Source organism: Haliotis rubra, unplaced genomic scaffold (genome assembly GCF_003918875.1).
Source record: "Haliotis rubra isolate DU_JTF1 unplaced genomic scaffold, ASM391887v1 Scf199, whole genome shotgun sequence".
Taxonomy (NCBI): domain Eukaryota; kingdom Metazoa; phylum Mollusca; class Gastropoda; order Lepetellida; family Haliotidae; genus Haliotis; species Haliotis rubra.
Window position 1 is genome coordinate 795,632 of NW_025765991.1, and position 27,457 is coordinate 823,088.

Here is a 27,457-nt window from a genome sequence, read left to right on the forward strand (position 1 = left end):
CTGACGGAAGAGATGTACAGATGTGAGGTGATGGAGTGAGGCTAGAGATGTACAGATGGAGAGGTGATGGACTGGGGGTAGAGACGTCCAGATGGTAAGGTGATGGACAGAGGGTAGAGATGTATATATGGTGAGGTGATGGACTGAGGGTAGAGACGTACAGATGTTGAGGTGATTCACTGGCGGTAGAGAAGGACAGATGGTGAGGTGATTGTCTGAGGGTAAAGATGCACAGATGGGTTAAGTGATGGTCTGACGGAAGAGATGTACAGATGTGAGGTGATGGACTGAAGCTAGAGATGCACAGATGGTGAGGTAATGGACTGGGGGTAGAGACGTACATATGGTGAGGTGATGGACTGAGGGTAGAGATGTACAGATGGGTTAAGTGATGGTCTGACGGAAGAGATGTACAGATGGTGAGGTGATTGACTGAGGGTAGAGATGTACAGATTGGTGAGGTGATGGACTGAGGGTTGATACGTGCATATGGTGAGGTGATGGACTGAGAGTAGAGATGTACAGATTGTGAGGTGATGATCTGAGATGTAGAGATGTACAGATGGGTAGAGATGTACAAGTGATGGTCTGGACTGAGGGAAGAGATGTACAGATGGTGAGGTGATGGACTGAGGGGTAGAGATGTACAGATGGTGAGGTGATGGTCTGAGGGTAGAGATGTACAGATGGTGAAGTGATGGACTGAGGGTAGAGATGTACATATGGTGAGGTGATGGACTGAGGGTAGAGATGTACAGATGGTGAGGTGATGTACTGAGGGTAGAGATGTACAGATGGCGAGGTGATGTACTGAGGGTAGAGATGTACAGATGCTGAGGTGATGGTCTGAGGGTAGAGATGTACAGATGGGTTAAGTGATGGTCTGAGGGTAGAGATGTACAGATGGTGAGGTGATGTACTGGGGGTTGAGATGTACATATGATGAGGTGATGGACTGAGGGTAGAGATGTACCGATGGGTTAGCTGATGGTCTGAGGGTAGAGATGTTTGAGGTGACGGTCGTAAGGTAGAGGTGTACTGGTGGGGGAGGTGATTATTTGAGAGTAGTAATGTGCAGATGGGTGAGGCGACGCTCTGAAGGTAGAGATGTGAGAGGCGATGGTCTGTCGATAGAGATGTAGAGATCGGACCAATCATGTTCTGACTGGTGAGATGTAAAAGTGGGTGAGGTGCTTTTTTGAAAGTAGAAAAAGGTAATGAGGTAACCGGAGCCTATTAAACAATATTTCCTCACATAATACCAACTAGCGAAAACATCTGGTCGTTCAGGAGTAGCGAACTCGTTATCAAAGTGTAGCCTTGTTCATTGTTATATGTCACAGATTGCACGAGGAAAACTGACACATGCGGATCTTAAGAATAATGCGTTTGATAAGGCTTTCCACGACCCCAATCACACATCTGTACAGGTAAGTGGCATAGGAGGAAAGAAAATGTCGCCATATGGTAAAAGGATACTTCCTTTGAATATCCTCACGAAATATCGGAAAACAGGTTTTGCAAAGAATAACTGTCGATAATGTACAAACAAAAAATAATGTTGACAGTAAATAGTTTACATTGAATTAAGTAATCATGAAGCGACCATTTGACTTTCACTGGTGCTTTGTGGTTAAGCGTTCGCTTGTCACGATGAAGACCTGGGTTCTTTTCCAGCCTGGTACAATGTGTTCAGCCCATTTTTTGGTGTCCTCCGCCGTGATAATGGCTGAAGGCGACGTAAAACTATATTCACTCACTCCAATTATTTTGTTTTGGGGAGGTTCTTTGATGTCAATTGTTATTTGTTCATTACAGAGATGTTGACCCTCTTCCTTCTTGGTGCCTGTATTTTTGTGGCAGGGTGAGTAGTTACCGAAATATGAAGTTTCCAGTTAAATTATTGACTTGTGGTGGGATGGGATGTTTCGGTGCTAGGGGCGGCTATACAGGATCGGGGGTAGTAGGGGGTGTTATACAGGTGCAAGGAATGGGGGTGGGGTATAGGGGGATAATACATGTTTTGTCTTTGGTTTGGATGTAGAGAAGGGAGAGGTGATGGCTTGGAGTGGTTGGGTGATGGGATCGGGACGGGTGATGAGGAACAAGAGATTGGGGAGGTGAACGATTGAAGTTGTGGGTAAGAGTGCATGATGATCTGAGAGGAAAAAAATGTAGAAACAGAAAAGCGTACAATGTTCACGGATGGAATGTACAGAACGATGAGTTGATGGTCGGTATATAGTTTAGGTCCAAGGCAAGGACTGATGGACGAGTCGGGTAATAATGTTGGAGATGTTAAGGACTTGAGTGTGTTAGTCTGAGAGCTGACATTTAATGGCTGCCAGCCCCAGTGATCCGCATTATCCTTGACGTAACTCCCATTCAGGGTTGTCGGGCACCCAGCTAGACCTCCCTTGTTGGACCTGAACAAGGCCAGACACCTCTTCCAGTTGGCTGAGAAGAACAACGGTGTTACAGATGGGGTTCTCACAAAGACAGAGGTCGTGCGTATCTTCACAGCTTTTGATGGCAACGGTAAATATCTGTCCAGTTTAACAATAAATACGTGCATTACCTAGTTTAGCAATACGTACATGTCTTTCCTAGATTAGCAATGCGTACATGTATTACCTAGTTTATCATTACGTAACGTATTATCTAGTTCAGCAATACCTACATGCGTTACCTAGTTTAGCAATACGTAAATGCATTACCTAGTTCCGCAATACGTACCGTATTACCTGGTGTAGCAATACGGACATGTCTTACCTAGTTAGCAATACGTACATGTATTACCCAGTTTAACAAGACGTAACGCATTACCTGGTGTAGCAATGCGTACACGTATTACCTAGTTTAGCAAGACGTAACGCATTACCTGGTGTAGCAATACGTACACGTATTACCTAGTTTAGCAATACGTACATGTATTACCTAGTTTAGCAATACGTACATGTATTACCTAGTTTAGCAATACGTACATGTATTACCTAGTTAAGCAATACGTACATGTATTACCTAGTTTAGCAATACGTACATGTATTACCTAGTTTAGCAATACGTACATGTATTACCTAGTTTAGCAATACGTACATGTATTACCTAGTTTAGCAATACGTACATGTATTAACTAGTTTAGCAATACGTACACGTATTACCCAGTTAAGCAATACGTACATGTATTACCTAGTTTAGCAATACGTATATGCATTACCTTGTCTAGCAGATGTATTTCAAAGTGTTGGCTGTCCGCATCCGTCGACTCCAGTGATGTAAGGGGATGCCTGTGTTACTGTAGCTTGATGTATGCAGGTGATGGGCGCGTCACGGAGACAGAGTTCACGGGCTACTGGCAGAAGGAAAACCTGGGCGACCTACAGGCTGCGGTCTACTTGTTCCATCGCGCCGACACCGACAACAACGGCGTCTTAACCGTCACCCCCGACCTCGACAGAGTCTTCAGCTACTTCGATACAGATAGTACGTAGTCCATTACTGTGTATAGACATGCCAGATATTTAAATCCTTGTGCACTTAGAGGAACCACACATATTCTGGTCTGGATTACTGTTAAAGACAGACTAAAGAAACAGCAAACCTTATTCCTAGAAAATGGAGAGTGTCTAATTGTTGTCCGACACACCACACATGTTTCCACTTCCAGGATCAAAGCGAACGCATTGTTTTATACATGTAAAACTTTAGGATACTTAAACTTTAAACCTTTTGAACCAGTCATTATCTTCGAATGTGGATATTACCTATACGTTTTGAATTATATGACACTTGGAAATGTTCATCGTTTAAATAGCTGTAATGACTATGACTGTCAGGCCTACCATACAAACGGTGAACAAATCATCACAACTGAACTCATATACACCAAAACAGAACAAAAATCACCAAAAAACCCCAACAATATCCTCTAAAACCGAAACAATACATCTGTAATGGAAGACTAATCATTTGAAATGGAAACAAAACTCGCGTATCAGCTACAAGAGCGCGCGAGAACGGCATTCATAGCATCCCAACACGGCAGTCATAGCATCCCGAAACGGCATACAAATCGTCAAAGATGGCGGCGAGAGGAGGCGAATAGGCTTTGGTACATAATTGTTTTTCGTCACTATGAGTCTAATCTTGAAAATTTGATATTGGGATGTAGCGCATAAACCCCCTATTGTAGTAAGCTTCAAATCTATGTCCATACTTCTCAGTGTCAGGCTTGCAATTCTGCACAGTGTGGTGCCTCGTTCGACCGAATAGGATTTCTGGTCAACATGCCGTGCTACAGTTTCTCTTCAGTTTTGAAAAATAAAGTATTCATAGCATCACATTCAACATTACTATATTTTACTGATTTAAAAAGTTTACAGAAACTTTGTTCATTCTCCTTGAATTGCCTGACACTGAGAAGTATGAAGCTTACTACAATAGGGGGTTTATGCATTACATCCCAATATCAAATTTTCAAGATTAGACTCATAGTGACGAAAAACAATTATGTACCAAAGCCTATTCGTCTCCTCTCGCCGCCATCTTTGACGATTTGTATGCCGTTTCGGGATGCTATGACTGCCGTGTTGGGATGCTATGAATGCCGTTTTGTACGCTCGGCGATCGTTCTCGCGCGCTCTTGTAGCTGATACGCGAGTTTTGTTTCCATTTCAAATGATTAGTCTTCCATTACAGATGTATTGTTTCGGTTTTAGAGGATATTGTTTTGCAGTTTTGGTGAATTTTGTTCTGTTTTGGTGTATATGAGTTCAGTTTTGATGATTTGTTCACCGTTTGTATGGTAGGCCTGACTGTGGTCAGACTGTTTACTGCTCCTTATCCTGCTTGCAGCAAACGCCAAGGTCACCGAGGCTGAATTTGCTGTCGTGTGGTCAAGTCTTACCAGCTAAACACCATTGTAGAAACAAATCTGAATCTGGAATAAACACGTCTTTCTCTAGACTTGTGCTGATTGATACGGTCTAGCTGATGAACAGACTAATCACAGTGTATTCTGGACACCTGGTGTTATTATACGATCTTGTGATCAATTCTTATGATTTCTCCCGACATTTTGCCTTCTATGCCCAATGGAAGTTGTTTCGGCGGACTGAAACCATTTATTCTCTCTGGCGATTTATTTGCTACTCAAAACAGTTAGGAAGCATCAATATGTTTTGGATTTTCTTTTCATGAAAGTGTGTTCTCAGCCTTAAATGAAACACAATATCCAGCAAAATATTCATGATCTTTAACTGAAGCTGGTTTAATATATTTACAAAGTGTTGTCTTAACACGTGGAGAATTCAAACAGGTTTTCTATCTGCCCCTACTGGACTAAGTGTTCTTGTTGTGAGAGGTGCAGAAAGCTGAGGTCTGTCATGATCACATCAGTGTCTGGTTTCGGAGAGTGATCCACTGTTTCTCATGTTGATCAATCAGCCATGTTGAGGATCGTTAGGATACAATGTGTACTCTGGCTTTGTGCCATGGAAGGGAATGGTCATGACTCTATTATTTACACGACCCTCTGTACAACGACAGGGATAATACTGTCCATGGGAGTGATATTTACCCACTTTCAAAACTTGCCTATACCAGAATTCACAAATGGTTTTAGTTTAGAAAGCCCATACAGGCGCCAGTATCATCGGATTGTCTGGTCGATGGTATGCTTTGCTACATTCGGCAACAAACACAAAGTCCGATTTTGTTCAAATTGTGTGCGGACAGAAGCAGATGCTGCAGGTGGAGTAGGATTTACTTAGTCATCAACACCCCCTATCATGAAAGAGTCTTTGTGATCCATTTATTAGAAACGCGAATTTTGGGGAATCAGCTCGCTTGGCAAGAGGTCTGCCCATACCAACCCACACACAACACAACACCTGAGTAAATATACAAGGAGTTTATTACACAGCAGTCACTGAACGAGTTTACATAATCAGTCAATAATACCATAGTTTACAATTAATTATTAGAACATGTTAACAATACAATCAGCTATCAAAGTAAATAAACATTACATGTAGATTCGTTATACACGACACATACTACATTAATCGCGATACATATTCCAATGTACACAACAATAGTTCAGTACACTACACATCACCCCAGTGGGGGTTCATACAATCTACATTCTGCAACGGTCCCAAACAGCATAGTATTCACAACGTAATACAATAATTAAAATATCCGACACACTCTATACATTCTATAATAGTCACAAAACAGTGTAGTGTCAATCAGTATTAAATAAACAATCCTAAACTGTAATACAGAAGATATGAGACACATACTAAGGGATGCCTCGTTCCACATAAACCTGAACGTACTGCCAGGGTTGTAACTTATAGTTAAGGTATTTACAATAGATTAAAGTTAACATAGAATAACAATGGTATATATGTCAAAGTAGAAGAAAGTAAAGTTTCTTACCTGAGTAAATAAACAAAGAGTTTATTACACAGCAGTCACTGAACGAGTTGTGACTGTGTGTCGTCCCTGTTTTATACCTATTCCAGTTATCATAGATAATCCCATTTACTGGTACACTGACGATAAAGTTGTTGTTGTGACCTTCAGTTACTGTATCTTAATCCTATTGCCTAACTCGACTGACGATACGGTGCCAACTGCGCACTTAAGCTACTCTATCTTGACCGGATTATATGATAATTTTCCCAAACGTATTGAAGACATCGGTGTTGATGGGTGAAGTTCACAGTGAATTTGATTAGCTTATTGCTATCTGCAGACCCGGACCAGATACTGGTTTCGGATGTTCGTTATCAATGTGACCCTTGGCAGCTTGAAGATTGTGAACCGTGGTCAGTTAATCTGTACATGTCCAGTTTTCAATAATATATACTGTTATAAACATTGGTAAAACTTTTTATCATACAATGGAAAGTGTTCTCGGCAGGATAAAGCCAACGGATATTTTCGGTATCCGTTGGGGTCATATACGGATATCGATGCAAATTAGAGAGGTCATATGCAAATTTCAGGGTCTACTTTCACAGTGTAAACAAACATGGCGTCAAGGGTCGGCGGTCGTGTCCGGATTGACGGCCGTGGTTACGGTACTGTCAGTGTTTTGATCCAAGAAAATTCATACCTTGTTATAATATATGTAGTAGATTACAAAGCGAAGATAGAATTTCATAGGCTTACGAAGATACCAACATCAGTTCCCCGACCGACTGTCAGTGTTAGCGAGAGAACGGCATAGGAATCCAGGTGCACAATGTCACGCAAACATTAAAGCGTAGTTTGCTGTTCAAAAGGTTAATTGAAGGTTTCTGAATTTTCTTAGACGTAAGCTAAGATTTGTTGACAACAATACGTGCTTTAGCATAAAAGCTTACTGGGAACTAGATGACCTAACGCAGTCAGCTGAGTGATCAGGAGAAAATTATGTCACCGGGCTTGTGACGTAACGTATTACTCCGCACATATTTGAGACGTCATAGACATTCCACGAAGTTTAGGGCCTGTTCGATTATTGCGAAACTGGTTTTGGTTTTTGAAACTGGTTTCTCCTGTTATAAACGAGTGTCTAGTTTCGGATACATGGTTTCAAAGAGAACTAGTTTCTAGTTTTATAAACGAGTGGATGGTTTCACCATCCGGTTTCAAAATGGATACCAAAAACATGTCTCAGCTACTGTATATGTGGAACGAATTGGATGACAGCATATGTTTTCCATTTTATCAGTGAATTCACAAATAATAAAGAGATGAAATGCTTTTAGAGGTAAATATTTGCGTATATGTAATTATACTGTTACAAGTAATTATATATATACAAGTTACATAATATAGTCATGTTCAGTAGACTGGGGTTTTAAATAATATTTTCCTAGTTCTCAGTTGATTTTTATCATTATTTTGGTTCCAAAAACAGCTGCTCTATTTTGCCACCAAGATCAGCTGAACTTGGCGCTTTCGTTTCCGCCATGTATGTTGTTAGAGAACGCGAAACTGAAACTGCGAAACCTGCCTCGGAGATGGTTTCGAAGTTTCAGAACCCAGCTTTAGGTTTCGACGTAATCGAGTGCATGGTTTTCCCGAAACCAAAAACGGTTTAGCATAATCGAATAGGCCCTTAGTTTCATGATTTTTTTAAATTATAAAGCAAAAATGACATTGTATGATAAATAGGTTATCACACTCGTGTGTTTTGGGATGGTTAATATCCTGCATTAGGAATAAACACTATGTATCTAGCTCGCCAAGGCTCGCTAACTACAATGATTATTCCTAATGCAGGATATTAACCATCCCAAAACACACTTGCGTGATAACCTATATGTCCAGTTTTACCGTGTTAATACATTCATACAATTCCCGCCTCTGGTTTAGCTTAACCAGCGACGCTTTGTATTGCATACTCAAGCGTCAAGAAGGCCATTAAACCCGATAAAAAAAATGACAATCAGATATTCACAGGACAAACTGATGTCTACCGTTGTTTGCTATAAGATAAAATTAAATTTCCTAAAATAGGTAAGCATGAAAGCTTGTATGTGAAATGTCATAAAGATCTACCGAGATAATGCCACAATAGAATACAGATGTTGGTTCGCAGAGAGAGAGAGAGAGAGAGAGAGAGAGAGAGAGAGAGAGAGAGAGAGAGAGAGAGAGAGAGAGAGAGAGAGAGAGAGAGAGAGAGAGAGAGAGAGAGAGAGAGAGAGAGAGAGAGAGAGAGAGAGAGAGAGAGAGAGAGAGAGAGAGAGAGAGAGAGAGAGAGAGAGAGAGAGAGAGAGAGAGAGAGAGAGAGAGAGAGAGACGGAGACAGAGAGAGAGAGAGAGAGAGGAGAGAGGATAAGTTGGATTTTCAATATATTATTCAGGTAACAGACAGACGTTTTTAAAGTGCTCTACACTCACTTTACACCAGCCCACACACTCACACCCATACTGTGGCCAATGGTTGTCAATAATTGACACAGGTATGAATTGACAAAGAACACACTGGGTCATTTAGTCTGTGTTAGTGCCTGCAGACATCTACCACCTACAGCTTATCAGCTGCGAACTATCTGCCATATGTGTTCTTCCATATTTTCACATCCGTAATGACTGCAGAAAAATGCACCAAACTTCACCAATGAACTAGAATTAAACCAGCAAGATGTCTGTAAGTACACACTCAGATTACATTTAATGTCGTCTGTCTTGTCTTAGTTAAAATCTATATTTGTAATGCAGAATCTGCCATTTGAGTGAGTTCACCTCGATTGCCTATCGTCCTTGTGGCTTACCTTACAGTGTCCCATGTCACAAGACTTCAGTAGCGAGTGAGTTCGACCATTATAAAATGTATATTAATGATCTGTAAATTAATACAGTAACTCAATAAGGACCATTCAATGGGCAGTAAAGTAACAAGAATACTACAGAATTCATATAATGACGTGGACACCCTCATTATAACGCTGAAGTCGTCGAAGCCGAATCTAAGTTTAAACGAAGCGTGAGGCTACATGAAACGAAACGATGCTGGCGTAATTAAATGTCGGAAAGAGAAAAAACAGATTAATGAAGTGTTAATGACTGTTTTTGCAAATATGTCTAATCGATGGCAACAATGTACATGGACAGACCTAGCTGGGCATTCTACCATTGATTACACCACAGCCACCACACATACTGACACACATACTGATACACATACTGACACACATATTGCCACACATACTGCCACACATACTGCCACACATACACACATATTACACATGCTGACACACACACATACTATTGCCACACATACTGACTACACATACTGCCACACACACATATTGCCACACATACTGACACACATACTGCCACACAACCCTTGTTGAGCGTAACACTGAATGATTAAGTTCAGTCCATATATGAAAATGTTTCCTCCAGTCAAACTGTTCCAACACCCTTGATAAGTTCCAGACCTGTCCCTTACTGATATGGCCACTGCAACTGACGATCATACGCAGATGGTGGCTTCTCCTATGTTGGGCGATGATCTGGTGTTTAATGGAGACTGGTGTTGTTCAGCACGGAGAATAGAACGCCCGCATGCTGTTTCCCAATACATTGTAGGAATGTCAACATGCTTGTATATTAGTAGTTTAGAAACAATACAAACAAATACACCAGGGCATCCACTGCTCAATGGTTCAATCAAAACCGTCTCAATTATAGTTGACATTGTTCCGGCCTTCTTTTAAACATACGACACAGTTCAACTGTCCAACCTGTAGGGTAATATATCACCCTGAAGAACAAATGGCTGCACTTTACCCATGTTGTGCTTGAGGGGTGTTCCATACATTCCCATGCACATATAACCCTCGTCCGAGGTAACATTCTCAAAATGTCATCTTTGGTGTCCGTTTACCCTGGTTCACAGAGAACTGAAATGTATTTTCTATAATGTTCCCGTTTGTAGATCCTCGTCCTGACCATTCTCTGTGTGGCTGTTATCTCAAGTTCAGCTTTGATCATCCCGAGAGTCAACAAGACCAATACCCCCGACCCGAGCACTCATCACACGGATCCGTGAGTTGACCACCCTCATCATCATAACCTGTTTCAGTCCGAAATTAACACTCTACATAAACTACGTCGCCACAGAGGATGACATCAGGAGAAACCCGCGCGAACTTTCACCCCCAAATCTAAGTGACAGGTACGCGTGGCCTGGAGCCAATAACATGTCATTCCTCTAAAACAATTCGGCTCCATTTCTTTCACCATCTAAAAACTTTAATTCTGTTTTGTAGTATTATATGATATTTGTATAGCGCCAATATCCAGCTCAGCACAGCTGCTCAAATGCGATTGTTTTTCCATCGATCATAGGATGTCAATCTCAACGGCAGATCGTACTTTCTATCTCAACTTCCTGGGGAGTATACAACTCTTGCAGCCATTTAGGCGCACGAAGTTAATGTGGCTTCGCCATCTTTACGTGATACCCATTCACAGATGGATGGACTGGGACACATAGTCACAGTACTTTGTCCAAGTTTACTACACGTTGCTGTACCCGCAACTAGGTGTTTGCGCGTATTCATGTGTCCACCATCTGGTCATATACCAACGGATTCGTGGGTTCTTTTAAGTGCACAGGGTTGTGTACTGTACACTAGGGGTTGTGACAACACTGAAAGTCTGCACTCAAAATTGACTCAGAGGTTTTTACACCCGTTCACAGGTGGGCGCGATCCCGACACCTCAAGCTCGCTGGATCACTAGCCCGGCTCCTTAGATCGCTCGCCCATCTTATAGTGTGATGCTATGCTTCAGTTCATACCCATAACATTATAATGAAAATGTACCTTTCGCCATTTGGAAGTTCCCGATTATATTCGTTTGAGATGCTGAAGACGACAGGCTCCGCTCACTCAACCCGACATGGACGTGCCTTCAGATCGTCACAAGAGAAATTAGTGGAGGAGGTGCACGTATCAGAAATAACATCTGATTTATAATGAAATTCTAATTTCACCAACCGCTTTATGTAATGCTCTTTGTAATGGGGTTGGGATAGGTGTACGGGAGGGGTGATGAAGTGGGCATTTTGTATTTTGTATGATAACTGGATATTTTTCAGCAACAGACTCCAAATAAGATATGCTCTTAATCAAAACCATGAACATAAATATCTAAACTTGGCAGACAAATTCTTTTACAAACAATTGCTTTTTTCACCACCCATTCCTCCCTCCCTCTTGTCTTGTTTACTATATGGCCAATGTGTGTGTGCGGTATTGTGTTTTTCAAAGGAAATGGGTTCATTGCCATATGTTTCGAGAAAGTCTGCCCATAATGTGACCCCATCGTGTGAAACGTTGTTTGTGTTTAAACTTGAAACTGTGCCTGTGCGTTCCTTACTGTTTAACTAAGGCCGATACACAATATGCCATCATCCACGTCGACCGGAAGTGTTAATCAACGTCAAGGTCATATGTTGTGATATCACTGAAATGTTGCATTATTCTTGAATCAGTCTCCTTTCTTTCTCAGTCGTATTGTAAATCTCGCAAATGTACCGAGACGAGAGCTGTCTCTGTGCTATTACAATACAATACCAGTGGTGACTTGGATAAGCAAACAAGCAAATTACAACAAAATTATTCATTATTTGAAACATAAAGAATATAGAAACAATACAGATTCTATTCTGCATTCGGAACACAGCAGGGATTATTGCATTCAACAGGCACCTGCGTCTATTTTGTTTTGTCCACGGTGTAAATTATTCCGTCGTATACAGGTGTGTTTTCCACTTTCAGGAACCACATGGACCAGGTGGCTGTAGACAGCAAACAAGCCAGGACTGTTTTCCGGGAACTCACACTGGGAAATACCTTTCTCAAAATGCAGGACCTAGAGAGATTCCTGAATAGTTCAGATACAAACGGTAACTAAATGACTTGACAAAACAGATTCTGTTTCTGGAGATCTATTTCTGGACACAGGTAAATGGCTGGTCTAATGCCTTGTAAATCTCCTCGTAGTGTTTTCTCCCTTAGCAAACATAAACTTGCTGCTGGATTCCTCTATCCAGTTGGGTGACCAGTGAATACGTATGGTCATTCTCCAAAGCAAACCTATAAGCCCCAGTGACTTTCTGACAGCAACTGAACTCCTTAACCGTAACATTATGTACGCATTCAGTGAACATTGTTGTGATAGAATATCAGGTTGTAGTATTCCAATGGGGAAACGTTCAGTTTCAAGGTGGTACTGTTCGTAGGCGCTCATCACTGGGGTAGTCTTATATCCTATTATTCGCATAGAATGAAACTAGGGCCGCCCTTCTCCAAGCATCCCCTTCGATATCTCTTGTTGTAACATGAAAATATAGGAACTTTAAAAGACACGTGAGGGTTTCATATTAACAAGAGTTACACAAATACAAGTATATTTTTATCAGGTGACGGCCAGGTGACAAGTGACGAGTTTCTCCAAACGTGGTTCCAACATAAGGTTGGTTCGCTTGTCAACGCAGTCCAATTCTTCTTCAACATCGACATAAACAAGGACAACAGGATCACCGATGATGTCGATCTCAAGTACATATTCGGCATATTTGATAGAAATGGTAAGTTGAAACACCAGGAATAAGAACTTCTGTGTACTCAATCGCAGAGACGCCATCCAGTATATATGTCGAGTTATCTGGATTTCGAGATAAAAGGAGTGGTACTAAAGACGACGATGTAGATACTGATAGGTCTGCTTTGTTTTAACCTCTTTGATGTCGGGATGTTGGAGCTTAGGGTTTAACAATGCGTTTTAACAATGGGTTTTAGCAATGGATTTTAACAATGGGGTTTCACATAGGGGTTTCACATAGGGGTTTCACATAGGGGCTGAATGTGACATTGTAGATGCTACTCCGGACTACTACTGGTTTCATACTCGTATATCAAAAGAATACCTAACTTGTTTAAGTGAGATTTAGAAGTTGGTGTGAGAGAGGAGAGTTCTATGGATATACAACTTCTTTAACATAATATGAGTTTCGATGTAGCTACTAACGACGTTATCAAGCAAATGACAGTAGCTACTAACACCGTTATCAAGCAAATGACAGTAGCTACACCGAAACGTCGCTCATATTATGTTAAAGAAGTTGTATATTCATAGAACTCTCCTCGTTGTTCAAAAGAATACCTATCCACAGTTTAATGTGGATATACCACACAGGATACAATCACAGTATTCTTCAAGTCCTTGTTTCATACCTTAATACAGAGCGTCTGGCAATGTGAAAACCATCATTAAACATATTTTGGTTTGACTCGACCGGGCATCGAACCCTCGACCTTCCGCTTAGCGAACAGACGGTCTATCCACTTATCACGGCGGCAGTCAAACAGCTCGGTACAAAACTACCTTCATGGGTTGCTTCTCCACGTTATTTTCGGATACTATGACATCACCACTCCTCGTTGTTTCTTTGATAATGTCCCATCTCCTCGTTTCTTTGATAATGTGCCATCTCCTCGTTGTTTCTTTGATACTGTGAAATCTCCTTGTTGTTTCTTTGATACCGTCCTATCTTCTCTTTCCTTTGCTACTGTGACATCCCCTCGTTGTTTCTTTGATACTGTGACATCCCCTCGTTGTTTCTTTGATACTGTGACATCTCCTCGTTGTTTCTTTGATACTGTGAGATCTCCTCGTTGTTTCTATGATACCGTCCTATCTTCTCGATCCTTTGATACTGTGACATCCCCTCGTTGTTGTTTGGACACTGTGACATCTTCTCGTTGTTTCTCCGGTACTATGATATTGTCTCGTTGTTGTTTTGATACCATGCTATCCCCTCGTTGTTTCTCCCATACTATGATATCGTCTCGTTTTTTATATTGTGCCATCTCCTCGTTGTTTCACTGATACTATGACATCTCCTCGTTGTTTCTTTGATACTGTGATATGATTTACTCAATACATTAGACCCGAATGCACTAGTATGACTTTCTATATATTCCTGGGATGTAAGGGATGTACAAGGCTTACGTTGAGGTCACTGGACGTGGAGGTGGGGAGGACTACAGGACGGATTAAGTCATATCCATGGAAACATGGACGTGTAAGGTCTGGTTTACCCCGCTGAACTTAACAACGTCTCCATCTAGGGACCATGTAGCATAATGTATTGAGGATAATGTAGCATAATGTATTGAGGACAATGTAGGATAATGTATTGAGTTTCACACCACATTCCAGTAACTAAGGTATGAATATAACATTATAGGTTTGACATTATAGTGGTGAGCAATTGACGTTTGACATTATAGTGGTGAGCAATTGACTTTTGATATTATAGTGGTGAGCAATTGACGTTTGTCATTATGGTGGTGAGCAATTAACGATTGACATTATAGCTGTGATCAATTTGCGTTTGACATTATAGTGGTGAGCAATTGACGTTTGACATTATAACGGTGAGCAGTTTGCGTTTCACATTATGGCGGTGAGCAATTAACGTTTGTCATTATAGCGGTGAGCAATTGACGTTTTTATTATAGTGGTGAGCAATTAACGTTTGACATTATAGTGGTGAGCAATTGACCTTTTATATTATAGTGGTGAGCAATTAACGTTTGTCATTATAGTGGTGAGCAATTGACGTTTGACATTATAGTGGTGAGCAATTGACCTTTTATATTATAGTGGTGAGCAATTGACGTTTGACATTATAGTGGTGAGCAATTGACGTTTGACATTATAGTGGTGAGCAATTGACCTTTGATATTATAGTGGTGAGCAATTGACGTTTGTCATCATAGTGGTGAGCAATTAACGTTTGACATTATAGTGGTGAGCAATTGGTGTTTGACATTATGGTGGTAAGCAGTTATTAATATATTACATATATGTAGCATGTATGTTGAAAGGTCCTGTTTGAAATTACTGACTGTTAACGATGACTTTATGTTTGTCAACAGACGACGGTGTCGTGGATGAGGCGGAGTTTGTCGTCCAGTGGGTGAAGTTGTCATCTCTGTGACGACGCGCGGAATACACACAGAGCACATATACCAAAAATAAACCCTTCTTAAGTTACTTTTGTTTGTTAGTCTATTGTCTGACGCCGGACCCGACAATAGTCCAGCTGCCATAAATAATCGAGTTCTGACCAGACAATCCTGTGATCGATATAATGATCAACAGTCCACGCTCTCCGGGAAATCGTTCAATATGGTCGCCTCTTGCGATCAGCATACGTCTGAGGACTTATTCTAACCTGGAAACCTGGTGATTTTGTAGTTCTACTTATCAATACAGCTGATTACAAGGTGGTCGTAGTCAGAGCATTTTCTGAAGGGGAGCTGTAAATGATTAGAAATAATAGATAACAAAGATAACACTCGAGCACCCATACAGTCATTCCTCCAAGCTCCATCCACCCATTTCTCCTCATTCATGGTTTATCCTCTTTTTGCCAACGCCCTGAAAAGGATTACCAGGTACTGTGTTCATACAAGCACAAGGTCATGTCAAAATTACTCACAGCAGCAAGTGAGTGAACTGAACTCAGGCTTAATACGTATCCATGATACTGATAACGGTGTTCACTATATCTATATCTATAGAAGCTAACTTGTCAGTAAACACAGTTCACTCAATTCTAACAATGTAATAATTACGACACTTGAAGTAACAAGTTAACACATAATTAGTGAGATGGTGCATATAAGCACTGGGAACACCAAACAGCTTCATTGCAAAATGGCAAATGCACTTGTGAATGTCGAGTTCATTGCTAACAGTGGTGGTGACAGTAGTGTAGTATTTCAAGGTTTTAAGTATAGAGTTAAGAGAACGCGAGGTGCCAGCATTCACTGGAGATTCTGTACTGCTACATGCCCAGCCACCATCAACACTTCGAACTACTACATCATAACTCAGAACAATGGACACAACCATCCTCCAAACCAGGCTAACATCATCGTGGACTAGTTCCTAGGGACAGTGAAGGACTTAATTGGTGACGAAGGCCATAGGTCGATTCCGACAACCTACTAAGAAGAATTGAATGGTACGTACCCGTACAAGCAAAATGCCAAACATATCTATGAACGTGACTTGTAGTTGTAATAATGTAGATGGTTACTGCTTTCCCCCCTAAATATCAGTTAATTACATTCTGTTTTTATGCAGCTGATATACATATATATTTTATTCATCTTTTTTAGGTTTATGATCAGCTGAAGCAGATGCAACATGAGCAGCACCTACGTTTTACAGCGTCCAGGCCAGCCTCTACAGGTCCAGAGCCAAGGAAGTCCCTCCACCGCCACAACAGCGATCAAACATCGACCTACGTTTTACAGCGTCCAGGCCAGCCTCTACAGGCCCAGAGCCAAAGAAGTCCCTCCGCTCCCACAACAGCGATCAAACATCGACCTTCCCCAGATCTGCACTTAGACATCTGCCTGCGACAACTTCCTTCTCCATTCTGACGACAACATGCTCATTCAATTCAATTCTTTTATTCGGTATAAAGGCCAACGGCCCATGTACAACATAATACAAAATAATCATTATAATGACAGATGGGAATTTCTCAGAAATAGAGCTTCCTTAATAAACCTTGCAACATTTAACAAAATATTTATCTTATCACATGTTAAAAGAATTTTAAACTTAAACATCGTGGGTGAATGACAATAATATCTTGGTATATATTTTGATCTGAGATAGTCATACAATGGACATTTTAGAAGGAAGTGATATTTATCTTCTACACAACCTAACGCACAAAATGTACATATTCTATTACCGCGGGGAATGCCACAGGGTCTGCCAATATTAACCATTAAAGGAAGCTCACACATTCGTAATACACATAAAAGTCTTCTGTATTCTCTTTCTAGGATAGCACACAAATAATATTCAGTTGACAAAAGAGATTTATATTCTATATAATTACATGATTTACTTGAATCACAAAATTTAGAGCCAATTTTGTTGATTGCAGTCTTTAAGTCTTTGTACAAAGGTATTAAGAAACATGTTTTTATCCCCCACTTCATGTGTGATCCACACTAAACCAAAGCTATAACTAAACAGTAAGTGTTTAACCTCTGATGCCCATGTTATACGATTACATTCATCTAATGATTTACATAATAAATAACATTGTTTTGGATATCTAACAGTTGGCATTGCTAACAATTTTAACCAAAATGTAATACATCGTTTATGATAATCAATAAACAGACCATGTATACCGCATTCACCCACAGCAGCATCATTTGAGACATAATACCCAACCCTTAAAACATATTTACAAAACTTAATGTGAAAACGTTCAACATATTCAATTTTAGAAAATCCCCATACCTCACTGGAATAAAGTAAAATTGTTTTTATCTGTGTATCAGAAATCTTAAATAGAACAGTGGGAGAAATATTCTTTAACTTATACTGTAGGTGTATAACTGAAAATTAAGCCTTATTGGCTTTCTGAACAAGAACATTAATTGCTTTTGACCAACATAATCTATTAGAAAATACAATTCCCAGGTAAATATAATACGTTGATATCTTAACCTGATCACTTCCAAACATCCATTTTTCTGTTCCCCTTAGCTTACCACCGTTTCTAAACACTAATATCTCTGTCTTATCTAGATTTACATTTAATCCCCATTTAATACTATACTGCTTAAGTACATCAAGTTTTCTCTGCAAACAAACAACACTGTCATCAAACACACACAAGTCATCTGCATAAAATAACAACAACATATACATAAATTCCTGACCTACAAAAATACCCCTAACATTGGATTCATACAACATATTTTCAAGTTCTACCACAAACAATGAGAACAGCAAGGGGCTGAGTACACATCCCTGTTTCACACCACTCAATGTATCAAAATAATTGGATATTGACAAATTAGTTATTTTAACAGCAGATTTTACATTTGCATACATATCAAACAAAACATTAAATAGTTTACCATGAATGCCCCGAGTACCATAACAGTTTTCTATTAATAGAATCAAATGCTTTTTTTAAAGCAACACACAAGCAGTAAAAGCGACCATTAGTCTTTGTAAGATACTTTTGTACTAAACAATGTAAAATAGAAATATTGTCTAGAGTGCTGTAACCAGCTCTAAACCCTGCTTGTGATTCGACAGCTGTTCATACAAAGAACAAAACAGTGTGATTCTCTGGTTCAAAATGAATGTAAAAACTTTACTCATAATGTCAGTAAGTGTTATGCCTCTATAATTATAAAGTTCTGAGGCTTTTCCTTTTTTGTATAATGCTACCACTAATCCCTTGATCCATTCCACAGAAAATTTACCACTAGTAAGTATAGCATTAAATAACACATGAAAATACGGTAACAGTTCAGATTTACAAGATTTAATCATCTCAGGTGTAACTGCATCAGGTCCAGGCGCTTTCCCAACACTGAGATTGTCAATAGCCTGAAGAATTTCAACGTTCGATATTTCACTGTTTAATGTGTGATTAACGTCATCATCATTACAGGCACTACAAGTTTTATCATCATGTTCTTTCACAAACTGATCAGCCTTATTGAGATGATCTTGATCAATGTCAGTGCTTATGGTATTAAAGACAGTTCCAAAATATGACACCCATTCAGTCGCTGATATGGAGTTTGATGTGCTGCTTTTTGGTTTTATCAGTTATTTAATATGACTCCAAAATGTTCTGGAATTACAACAGATGTTAGACAGCATGTTAACCTGTCGTTCTTTCTTCAGACGACACAGATGTCGATACGAGTTTCTTAATAACGAAATTCAGTCCAATATAAGGAGATGTCAGTTTTCCTAAACATGTCCAAGTTTGAATATTTAAGCTGTTTCAAGTGTCTACACTCCTCGTTATACCAGTAAGCACTACGAGGTTGAGGGACAAACCTCCGTGGACTCGCATACCACGCTGTTCTGCACTACGGGTTATACAGGAAGTTAGTTTGGAGACAGCGTCGTCTACACTCCTCAGAACATCGCTTGTGAAGTCATGAATACCATAACACGACAATTCACATGTGAGGCTACCTGAATAATCGTATATCTTTTCATCCTTCCATATAAGTTTAAGAACAGAAATTTCTTCATTGTCATTCACGTCAACTTTGTCACGCTTTGTCACGCTTTGTCACGCTGTCACAACATGCTCATCTCCACCACCGAGTCCAATCTACGACATCTAGCTGCTGATGACATCATCTTTGATGGAGTGAGTGAGTGAGTTAAAATTATAAGTCACATCGGCAGTATTTCAGCCATATTGTGACTATATCAAGTTATACATTTATAATAATCATAGGTAAATTATAAAAACCTGTCAACGAAGGACAGTAAAACAACTAGTTTATCACAGATGGAAATTTAAAAACTAGTAATTACATTTAAAACATTTTAACTTAACAAGACGATACAATATAAAAAAACAGGCTATAGAAATTGAAATTAGTGATAAACTAGTTATTTTACTGTCCTTCGTTGACAGTGAGTGAGAAAGTGAGTTAAAATTTAAAGTCACATCGGCAGTATTTCAGCCATATCTTGACTAAGAAGTTATACATTTATAAGTGAATAAAAACAAACTTATATAATATGCTTACCTGTCTGCAAAGGACAGTAAAACAACTAGATTATCGCAGAAACAAATATAAAATTAAATCTAAAACATCCTAACTATAAATGTCAATACAATATAAAAACAGGCTATATATTGCCAACAACTGAAGGTAGATCACCATACTAGGGACCATGGAACTTACAGTACATTTGCTTCCTGCATGGACCCTAGCTGGATTTACACCATCCCTTCAGCTATTGGCAATTTTAGATAATCTAGCCAGAAATAAAAATGACATATATGCTACGATTAAAAATAGAAGTAGGTTTACATTAACTTTGAATGTTTTGGGACTTACGTGGCCTTTCAGGAGAACAATAATTTTACAATGCTTCAACCCCCTTTGAGGGAACAGCCACTAACAATCTCAGTTACTAATCTAAACTACCAATAATAAAATATTTATCTATTTACAATTCTTTTATCACAATTTATCTAATAATTCAATTTCTTTTAAAAATTCATAAAGTAAATGATAATTGACGTTAAAAAGATCCTTCACCGTTTTGATATTGAAAAATCTATCCCTTGTGATGGAAAATCTTCTTTGATGGAACATTTAACATCTGTCCTAAACTCTTTCATCAGCTATAATCCATACGTGTTTTTGTGGGCTCAGAAAATGGTCCCTCTCGTGCTTTCTGCAGAAAGAACAAGCCCACACTGAAATCACCATCAGCCAGATCCTGTCAGGTGGACACATGCCTCCCCCCAAAAATAAAGTTGCCTCCCCTAAAAATAAAGTACAGACAACTAGAAGACCCTGAGATGAAATGCCGATTCGGTATAATTGTTTATAATTGTGAAAGTGTGTAACCTGTGTAATAGATTTCTTAATTCCGTACTGTATTAAAATTTCATGTAATTTGTGCATTATATACTTGTGCAAATCTTGTGCAATTTCATGAAAAATACTAAAGACGTCACTGTAATGTAAATGTTGTGCAAAGTTTATTATACTTTTTATGATACTAGAGAGGATACCTGCCACCTCCTTTTGTTCTTCCAATCAACACGCATGACGGCTTCGCCACCCTTAACAATAGGGTGGTGGCAAAACGAGGAGACCCCTCATTCAATCATGCTAATGTCCGGACATATTATCTGTTGCTGTGCATGTGTGTCTACATGGTGAGGGTAGCTTTTCGGAGCGTTGGTGATTTGCCCTGTGCGTCGCAGTATGCATTGTGTTCTGAAAGGAAATACCTCTCCTTTATAAAAACAGTTTCGAATCGTGTCCTAACCAGCTCCATCCACCCAGTCCTCCACATTGAGGACCACAGCTCTCTCCATCCACTCATTCCGCCACATGCAGGACAATCGCTCACTCCATCCACCCAGTCCTCCACATTGAGGACCACAGCTCTCTCCATCCACTCATTCCGCCACATTGAGGACCACAGCTCTCTCCATCCACCCAGTCCTCCACATTGAGGACCACAGCTCTCTCCATCCACTCATTCCGCCACATGCAGGACCACCGCCCACTCCATCCACCCAGTCCTCCACATTGAGGACCACCGCTCACTCCATCCACTCATTCCGCCACATTCAAGACCACCGCTCTCTCCGTCCACTCATTCTGCCACATTCAGGACCACCCATCTCACCATCCACTCATTCCGCCACATTCAGGACCACTGCTCACTCCATCCACTCATTCCGCCACATTCAAGACCACCGCTCTCTCCGTCCACTCATTTTGCCACATTCAGGACCACCCATCTCACCATCCACTCATTCCGCCACATTCAGGACCACTGCTCACTCCATCCACTCATTCCGCCACATTCAGGACCACTGCTCACTCCATCCACTCATTCTGCCACATTCAGGACCACCGCTCACTCCATCCACTCATTACGCCACATTCAGGACCACCGCTCTCACCGTCCACTCATTCCGCCACATTCAGGACCACTGCTCTCTCCATCCACTCATTCCGCCACATTCAAGACCACCGCTCTCTCCATCCACTCATTCCGCCACATTCAGGACCACCCTCACTCCATCCACTCATTCCGCCACATTCAGGACCACCGCTCTCTCCATCCACTCTTTCCGCCACATGCAGGACCACCGCTCTCTCCATCCACTCATTTCGCCACATTCAGGACCACTGCTCACTCCATCCACTCATTCCGCCACATTCAGGACCACCGCTCTCACCATTCATCTATTCCACCACACTTAGGACCACCGCTCACTCCACCTCCCTCTCCTCCCCCTCCTCCACACTCAGGACCACCGCTCACTCCATCCACCCTCTCCTCCACACTCAGGACCACCGTTTACTCCAGCACCATCCACCCATTTATCCACACTCAGGACCACCGCTCACTCCATCCACCCTCTCCTCCACACTCAGGACCACCGTTTACTCCATCCACCCTCTCCTCCACACTCAGGACCACCGTTTACTCCAGCACCATCCACCCATTTATCCACACTCAGGACCTACGCTCACTCCATCCACCCTCTCCTCCACACTCAGTACCACCGCTCCCTCCACCCATCCTCTCCTCCACACTTAGGACCACCGCTCACTCCATCATCCATCCACCCATTTATCCACACCTATATCTAGGTCTAGATTCTTGTTACTGCGCTCTACATCTGATTTATAGGGCCTGCTATCCCCCGTGGCTGAGCTTCAACTTAACAAAGCGTTCGACGTAACGTAATCCCCTGTAATGGTCCAGTGAGCAGGATAGTGATGTCATGATCCACGTACTACACATAATCAACAGGGAGACTTGTAGTTGGAACCAGGAGCTGGACGCACAGAGGAGTCAGAGAAGTAACACAGTCAGAGAGGTAAGTAGTGTCCACTGCCGTACAGGAGGTCACAAACCTGCCCAGAAACTGGCCTCTGGTGCATGGGCGTCAACTGGTACATTCTGTGTCGGGTGTCGAGTCTGTGTAGGGTGGAAACGGGTGGTCCGTTGTCCGAGTCTGCCATGATATTGCGGGAAAGGGAGGGCTCGCTACATCTATAAGTACATTCTGGTTAGTCATTCTGGTGAGGTGAACTGAGGTTTGCATTTATATTGCGAAAGCATTTGTGTAACGGGATATTGTATCCCCTGGAAACGTCCCCCCAGCATATTGTAACCTCAGGACAGATGGTTCGGGATACATGAAACACGCTAGGTTGATATTTTTTACATTTTGCTTTTACATATGTACTCGTTCGGATGAATGGCAGTTATATATATGCAGATATATTATGTTTGTTGATAAACTACAACCATGTCCAAGATATTTTTATGGATTAAACTTCTTTTTTATTTTAATTTTTAATTTTTTAATTTTAAATTAAAAAAGAAGTTTAATCCATAAAAATATCTTGGACATCAATGTACAACTTCTAAATGCCACTGAAAGACATCAAACTACAACTAGTCTATAACTGTCGCGTACACCAGATTTTATAACATACAGGTGACTACGCATGCCACATAGAGACTGTTTGGAGACACAAATATTGTTGGCATTCATAGAAGATAATGTTATTCAACCGGCCGACTTTCCCGCTACCTATCGACACATTGTTTTATCATGTCTATTTAACAAATAATCCACGAATCAATTGGGAAAATATTTGACAAAATTATGTGCTGAGGATTCGCTTCTTGGACTATAGCAGAGTGCAAATGTTGATGGTACTGGATAGTTTTCAGGAAGGATTTCACTCCTCGGCAATATGCTTATTCTGAAAACCATTATTTCAGTGTATCCCAGAAGAGTTATTTTGACTGTGCATCTGTACACACTTAAGGCTGCATTCGCCACTGTTTACAGACGTTGTATGAACTGTGGGAAGCCGAGGTTGAAGGTACACTTACAGAGTGATGAAAAGCATGTCTAAACAAACAAAACCTTGTTTTTGTTATTGCTGGACGTTTTCATATTTTAGCAAATATGGATTGAGGGAGGGTGTCAAATGTCACAGTTTTGTTTGCTTGTGTATTTAGATGTTGTACTCTTTTGAAATTCTGAGAGGAATTACCATGGGTCTGTTGATCTTGTTTCTACTGATGTTTACATAATTATAAAAGTTACCGAAGCGTCAAAGGTGTAACTACGAGGGTCGGTCAAAAAGTAGTCGGCCTAACTATATTCTCGATGTCCAATGTTTGAAAAGCTTCCATTTTAGTTTGTAGGAATCATTAGCAAAGCGGTATAAAAAAATTCACATATGTGGGTAATGTGATTAACGAGATATTAGTAATCACAACACATTGGGGTATAATATTTCTAGAAAAAATGCAGAAAATTAAAAACGATCCGTCATTTAGTACCTCTTGGATAATGGTATGCCCTCAGATAATGTCATATAAAATATGTTAGTATAGTATTGGATGACTTCCCGTCATAATCAAGAGTCAAAGCTTTGGATTGCTTGATTCATATTTAGTCGGGGACTGTTTCTTTTAAGGACGCCCCCATTTTAGTATTTCAAAAACATTGTGTCCAGATATTCAAGCTGGCCCTGTTTACAATATACTGAGAGTTGACGCTTGTGTGACCATTCAGTATTTACTTTGAATCTTTAACATCATTTGTGAAAAAGTGAAAACATTAGAATAAGTTATGTCCTTATGATTTCGTCGTCTGAAAGGGGATGGGTAGTGTCTCCAAAACAATCTGTTTCAGTAAACATGAAGGGGGAATCACTTTAACAAGCGATTGTACTTTCAAATTGCTTTTTTATGCACTTTAATATCTAAGTTTGATTCTAGCGGACGTCTACCTATCTCAAACACACAAAATGTTTCTTGCATATTTTGTTACCTGAAGTTTGTGGTGCATTTATTGCAGATTTTGAGCTTTTGGGGGGGTACAAAGGTAAACTTTCAAACAAAATGGGGATCGTAAGGCTGGAACGTAGCAAAACCAATTTGCTTGAGGTTGACAGATAATATGTAGAAAAATAAAACATAAAAACAGCTGCATTTGTATCATTTACTAGGTCAGGCCGACTACTTTTTGACTGTCCCTCGTATCATCCAAACATATCTACTGATAACTAGAGCATCTTCCCCTTCAGATGTCTGCTTGTCTGACCGTCGTGTGCCGCACTGTTGTCATCTGTATCATCATCACAGTCGGCTGTCCTCGATCGGGGCTCATGATCTCTCACAGGAGGACCGAAGCAGGTATGATATATATGTATATATTTATAAACTTGGGGGTAAGGCCGTCCGTATTTTTTTCTGTGTTTCTCATCTCCCAACCGACCCAAATTTTCCTTCCGTCGGAACAAAACAAATTTTTTTATATGCCGCCGACAGCAATAATTTCAGCCCAATCAAACGAAAAATGTGTCTTAAAAGTCAACTTTGAAAAAAATATAATATTTTGAAAAGTCTCTCAAGCATCTAAATGGGCGATGTTTTTGAATTTATCTAAAGTATCTATAGTATATATAAAGTGAGTTTACATTATTCCATAGATGCTATGACACCCGAGACTTACAGTGTCTCATGTTCTGCCGTAGGAAATGCTGTGACAATATACCGATTTTTCATGGCGTTTTTCCGTTATCTTCTATCGTGTCAATTCGTATTGAGCTTGAAATTAAACAAACTGTGGACCTGCAACCAGTGAGCTACCAGTGGACCACAGCCTTTGGCCGGTGGCCCAAAAACCTACAAGTGATAAATCTCTCCAAAAATAAAGAAAGTGACAGTTTTGAAGAACTGACTTTGTTGTATTCTGATCCCATGTGACATTTAAAGAGGCTCTATTAAAGGTTTGTAGCATAATTATTCAATATAGTTTCCTTATGTTTAATGACAAAAAAGGATTATCACAATAAGAAAAGCCTCTTTTTATGGTCTGGGTACTGTTGGAGGGTCATTTTCTGTCACCAACTTGAAAAGAAGATGACAAACTGCTTCTTCTTTTCTTTTTTGCTTTTTTTTTCGCCAGCATTAATAATAATAATAATGTGTCCATTTATATAGCGCCAAACTCCACACTAGGTATGCTCATAGCGCTAACAATCAAGGCCATTATTACCCCGGATAACCCAAGCTGCCTGTTAGGCGCTAGAAGGTTATAGTCATATGACTTTTTTCCACCGGGTACCCATTTTCCTGCTGGGTGAACAGAGACAATTTTGAACAAACTCACTTGCCTAAGGTGAGACCACATGTGTCACATGTGCTTCGTTGTGGGGCAGGACTCAAGTCCTAGAAACTCTCAGGAGTCAAGCTGCCAAACACGGTCACCCATCCAAGGACTCTCCGAGCTCGACGCTGCTTAACTTCACCGATTTATGACCTGAGCTTTAAGCATAGGACCACGCGCCACCATTAGCACCAGTTTGGAGATGAGAAACATAAAAAAATGTATATGGCCTAAAACATATCGGCACACGAATTTCTGACATAGGCAGAAGTCTTTTTTCATAATCCCTACAAGGGGTGGTGGGGTAGCCTAGTGGTTAAAGCGTTCGCTCGTCACGACGATGGACCGGGTTCGATTCCTCACATGGGTACAATGAGTGAAACACTTTTCTGCGCAACCCGTTGTGACATTGCTGGAATATTGCAAAAAGCGGTGTAAACCCCAGACCCAGCTTACTTACATAGTGCTCCAAGGCATTGATTGGCTGGAGGTAAACCCCGACTGAATTTAAACTCGAAAATATTTAATATTCATAATTTTTCTACTGTGGTTTTGTCAGAGGCCTCTATAAGAACTACATTGCTGATAAACAGCTTGTTTATGTTTATTATCTATATTTAGACCTGTACCTTTTCAAACTTCACCCATGGTAATAAATAGACACATCACTTGCCTTGAAGTTAATGTCGTTCGGCGGCGCATGTTCCAGCAATCTTTACACATAATACAGTAACACTCGGAGTCCCTACTGTTATCAAGCATGTCAGGGTACGTGTACTGATACCTCATGGTGACGTGCTGAATCAGGTTTTCAATTACAAAAAACCACTTTCACGCAAATATACATTTTTGTAATAAATGGAAAGTTAACAATTTTTCAACTTGTCTGCAAGAAAGTTCAAGGAGTCTACTGACTAATTTTGAAAAAAGGAATTTATTATGGTCATTAAGTTGATTCAACTCAAATGGATGTTTGCATTCCGTTGCATTTGTTGATAACGCAGCACTCAGCAATATTCCAGCTCTGTGACGGTGGTCTGTCACTAATTCACCAGATAGTTAAGTTAAACTGCTTCATTCCAACGCAGAGAGCCAGCACTGTTAAATGCAGTCATGCCGCTCTGCAAATAGTCTGTCTCACAGTCCCTGAACCACATTAAT

General features: G+C 40.4%; 3 protein-coding genes across 5 annotated transcripts in view; all 3 read left to right on the top strand.

The window, feature by feature from the left end:
- The first annotated feature begins 1,379 nt into the window (after positions 1-1,379).
- LOC124275144 (probable calcium-binding protein CML10) lies at positions 1,380-4,963 on the top strand. 3 transcript variants are annotated; one of them, XM_046710636.1, is made up of 5 exons: positions 1,380-1,430; positions 1,819-1,864; positions 2,390-2,538; positions 3,316-3,483; positions 4,855-4,963. In XM_046710636.1, exons 2-5 carry the CDS (start codon positions 1,821-1,823, stop codon positions 4,911-4,913), a joined length of 420 nt encoding a protein of 139 aa, XP_046566592.1. In that variant the 5' UTR covers positions 1,380-1,430; positions 1,819-1,820; the 3' UTR covers positions 4,914-4,963. The 3 variants fall into 3 exon arrangements, with proteins under 3 accessions (XP_046566592.1, XP_046566591.1, XP_046566590.1); XM_046710635.1 differs by lacking the exon at positions 1,380-1,430 and adding an exon at positions 1,440-1,467; XM_046710634.1 differs by lacking the exon at positions 1,380-1,430 and adding an exon at positions 1,441-1,515.
- A 4,054-nt stretch (positions 4,964-9,017) lies between these two features.
- Positions 9,018-15,579, top strand: LOC124275145. The gene is made up of 5 exons (XM_046710637.1): positions 9,018-9,151; positions 10,445-10,554; positions 12,294-12,421; positions 12,938-13,105; positions 15,462-15,579. The coding sequence occupies exons 1-5, from the start codon at positions 9,146-9,148 to the stop codon at positions 15,521-15,523; spliced, it is 474 nt and encodes a 157-aa protein (XP_046566593.1). The 5' UTR covers positions 9,018-9,145; the 3' UTR covers positions 15,524-15,579.
- Positions 15,580-22,844: 7,265 nt separating this feature from the next.
- LOC124275147 overlaps positions 22,845-27,457 on the top strand; it is a 32,520-nt gene continuing 27,907 nt past the window's right edge. The window contains exons 1-2 of the mRNA XM_046710638.1: positions 22,845-22,975; positions 25,212-25,320. Coding sequence (XP_046566594.1) covers positions 22,880-22,975; positions 25,212-25,320 — 205 coding nt within the window. The 5' untranslated portion in view covers positions 22,845-22,879. The remainder of the gene's footprint in view (positions 22,976-25,211; positions 25,321-27,457) is intronic.

Excerpts from the sequence above, each read along its gene's own strand:
- LOC124275145 (XM_046710637.1), top strand. Across the intron at positions 12,422-12,937 it reads GAATAGTTCAGATACAAACG|GTGACGGCCAGGTGACAAGT; the intron begins GTAACTAAATGA and ends TATTTTTATCAG. Across the intron at positions 13,106-15,461 it reads CGGCATATTTGATAGAAATG|ACGACGGTGTCGTGGATGAG; the intron begins GTAAGTTGAAAC and ends GTTTGTCAACAG.
- LOC124275144 (XM_046710634.1), top strand. The coding sequence starts at position 1,455 with ATGTCGCCATATGGTAAAAGGATACTTCCTTTGAATATCCTCACGAAA. Across the intron at positions 2,539-3,315 it reads CACAGCTTTTGATGGCAACG|GTGATGGGCGCGTCACGGAG; the intron begins GTAAATATCTGT and ends TGATGTATGCAG. Across the intron at positions 3,484-4,854 it reads CAGCTACTTCGATACAGATA|CAAACGCCAAGGTCACCGAG; the intron begins GTACGTAGTCCA and ends TCCTGCTTGCAG.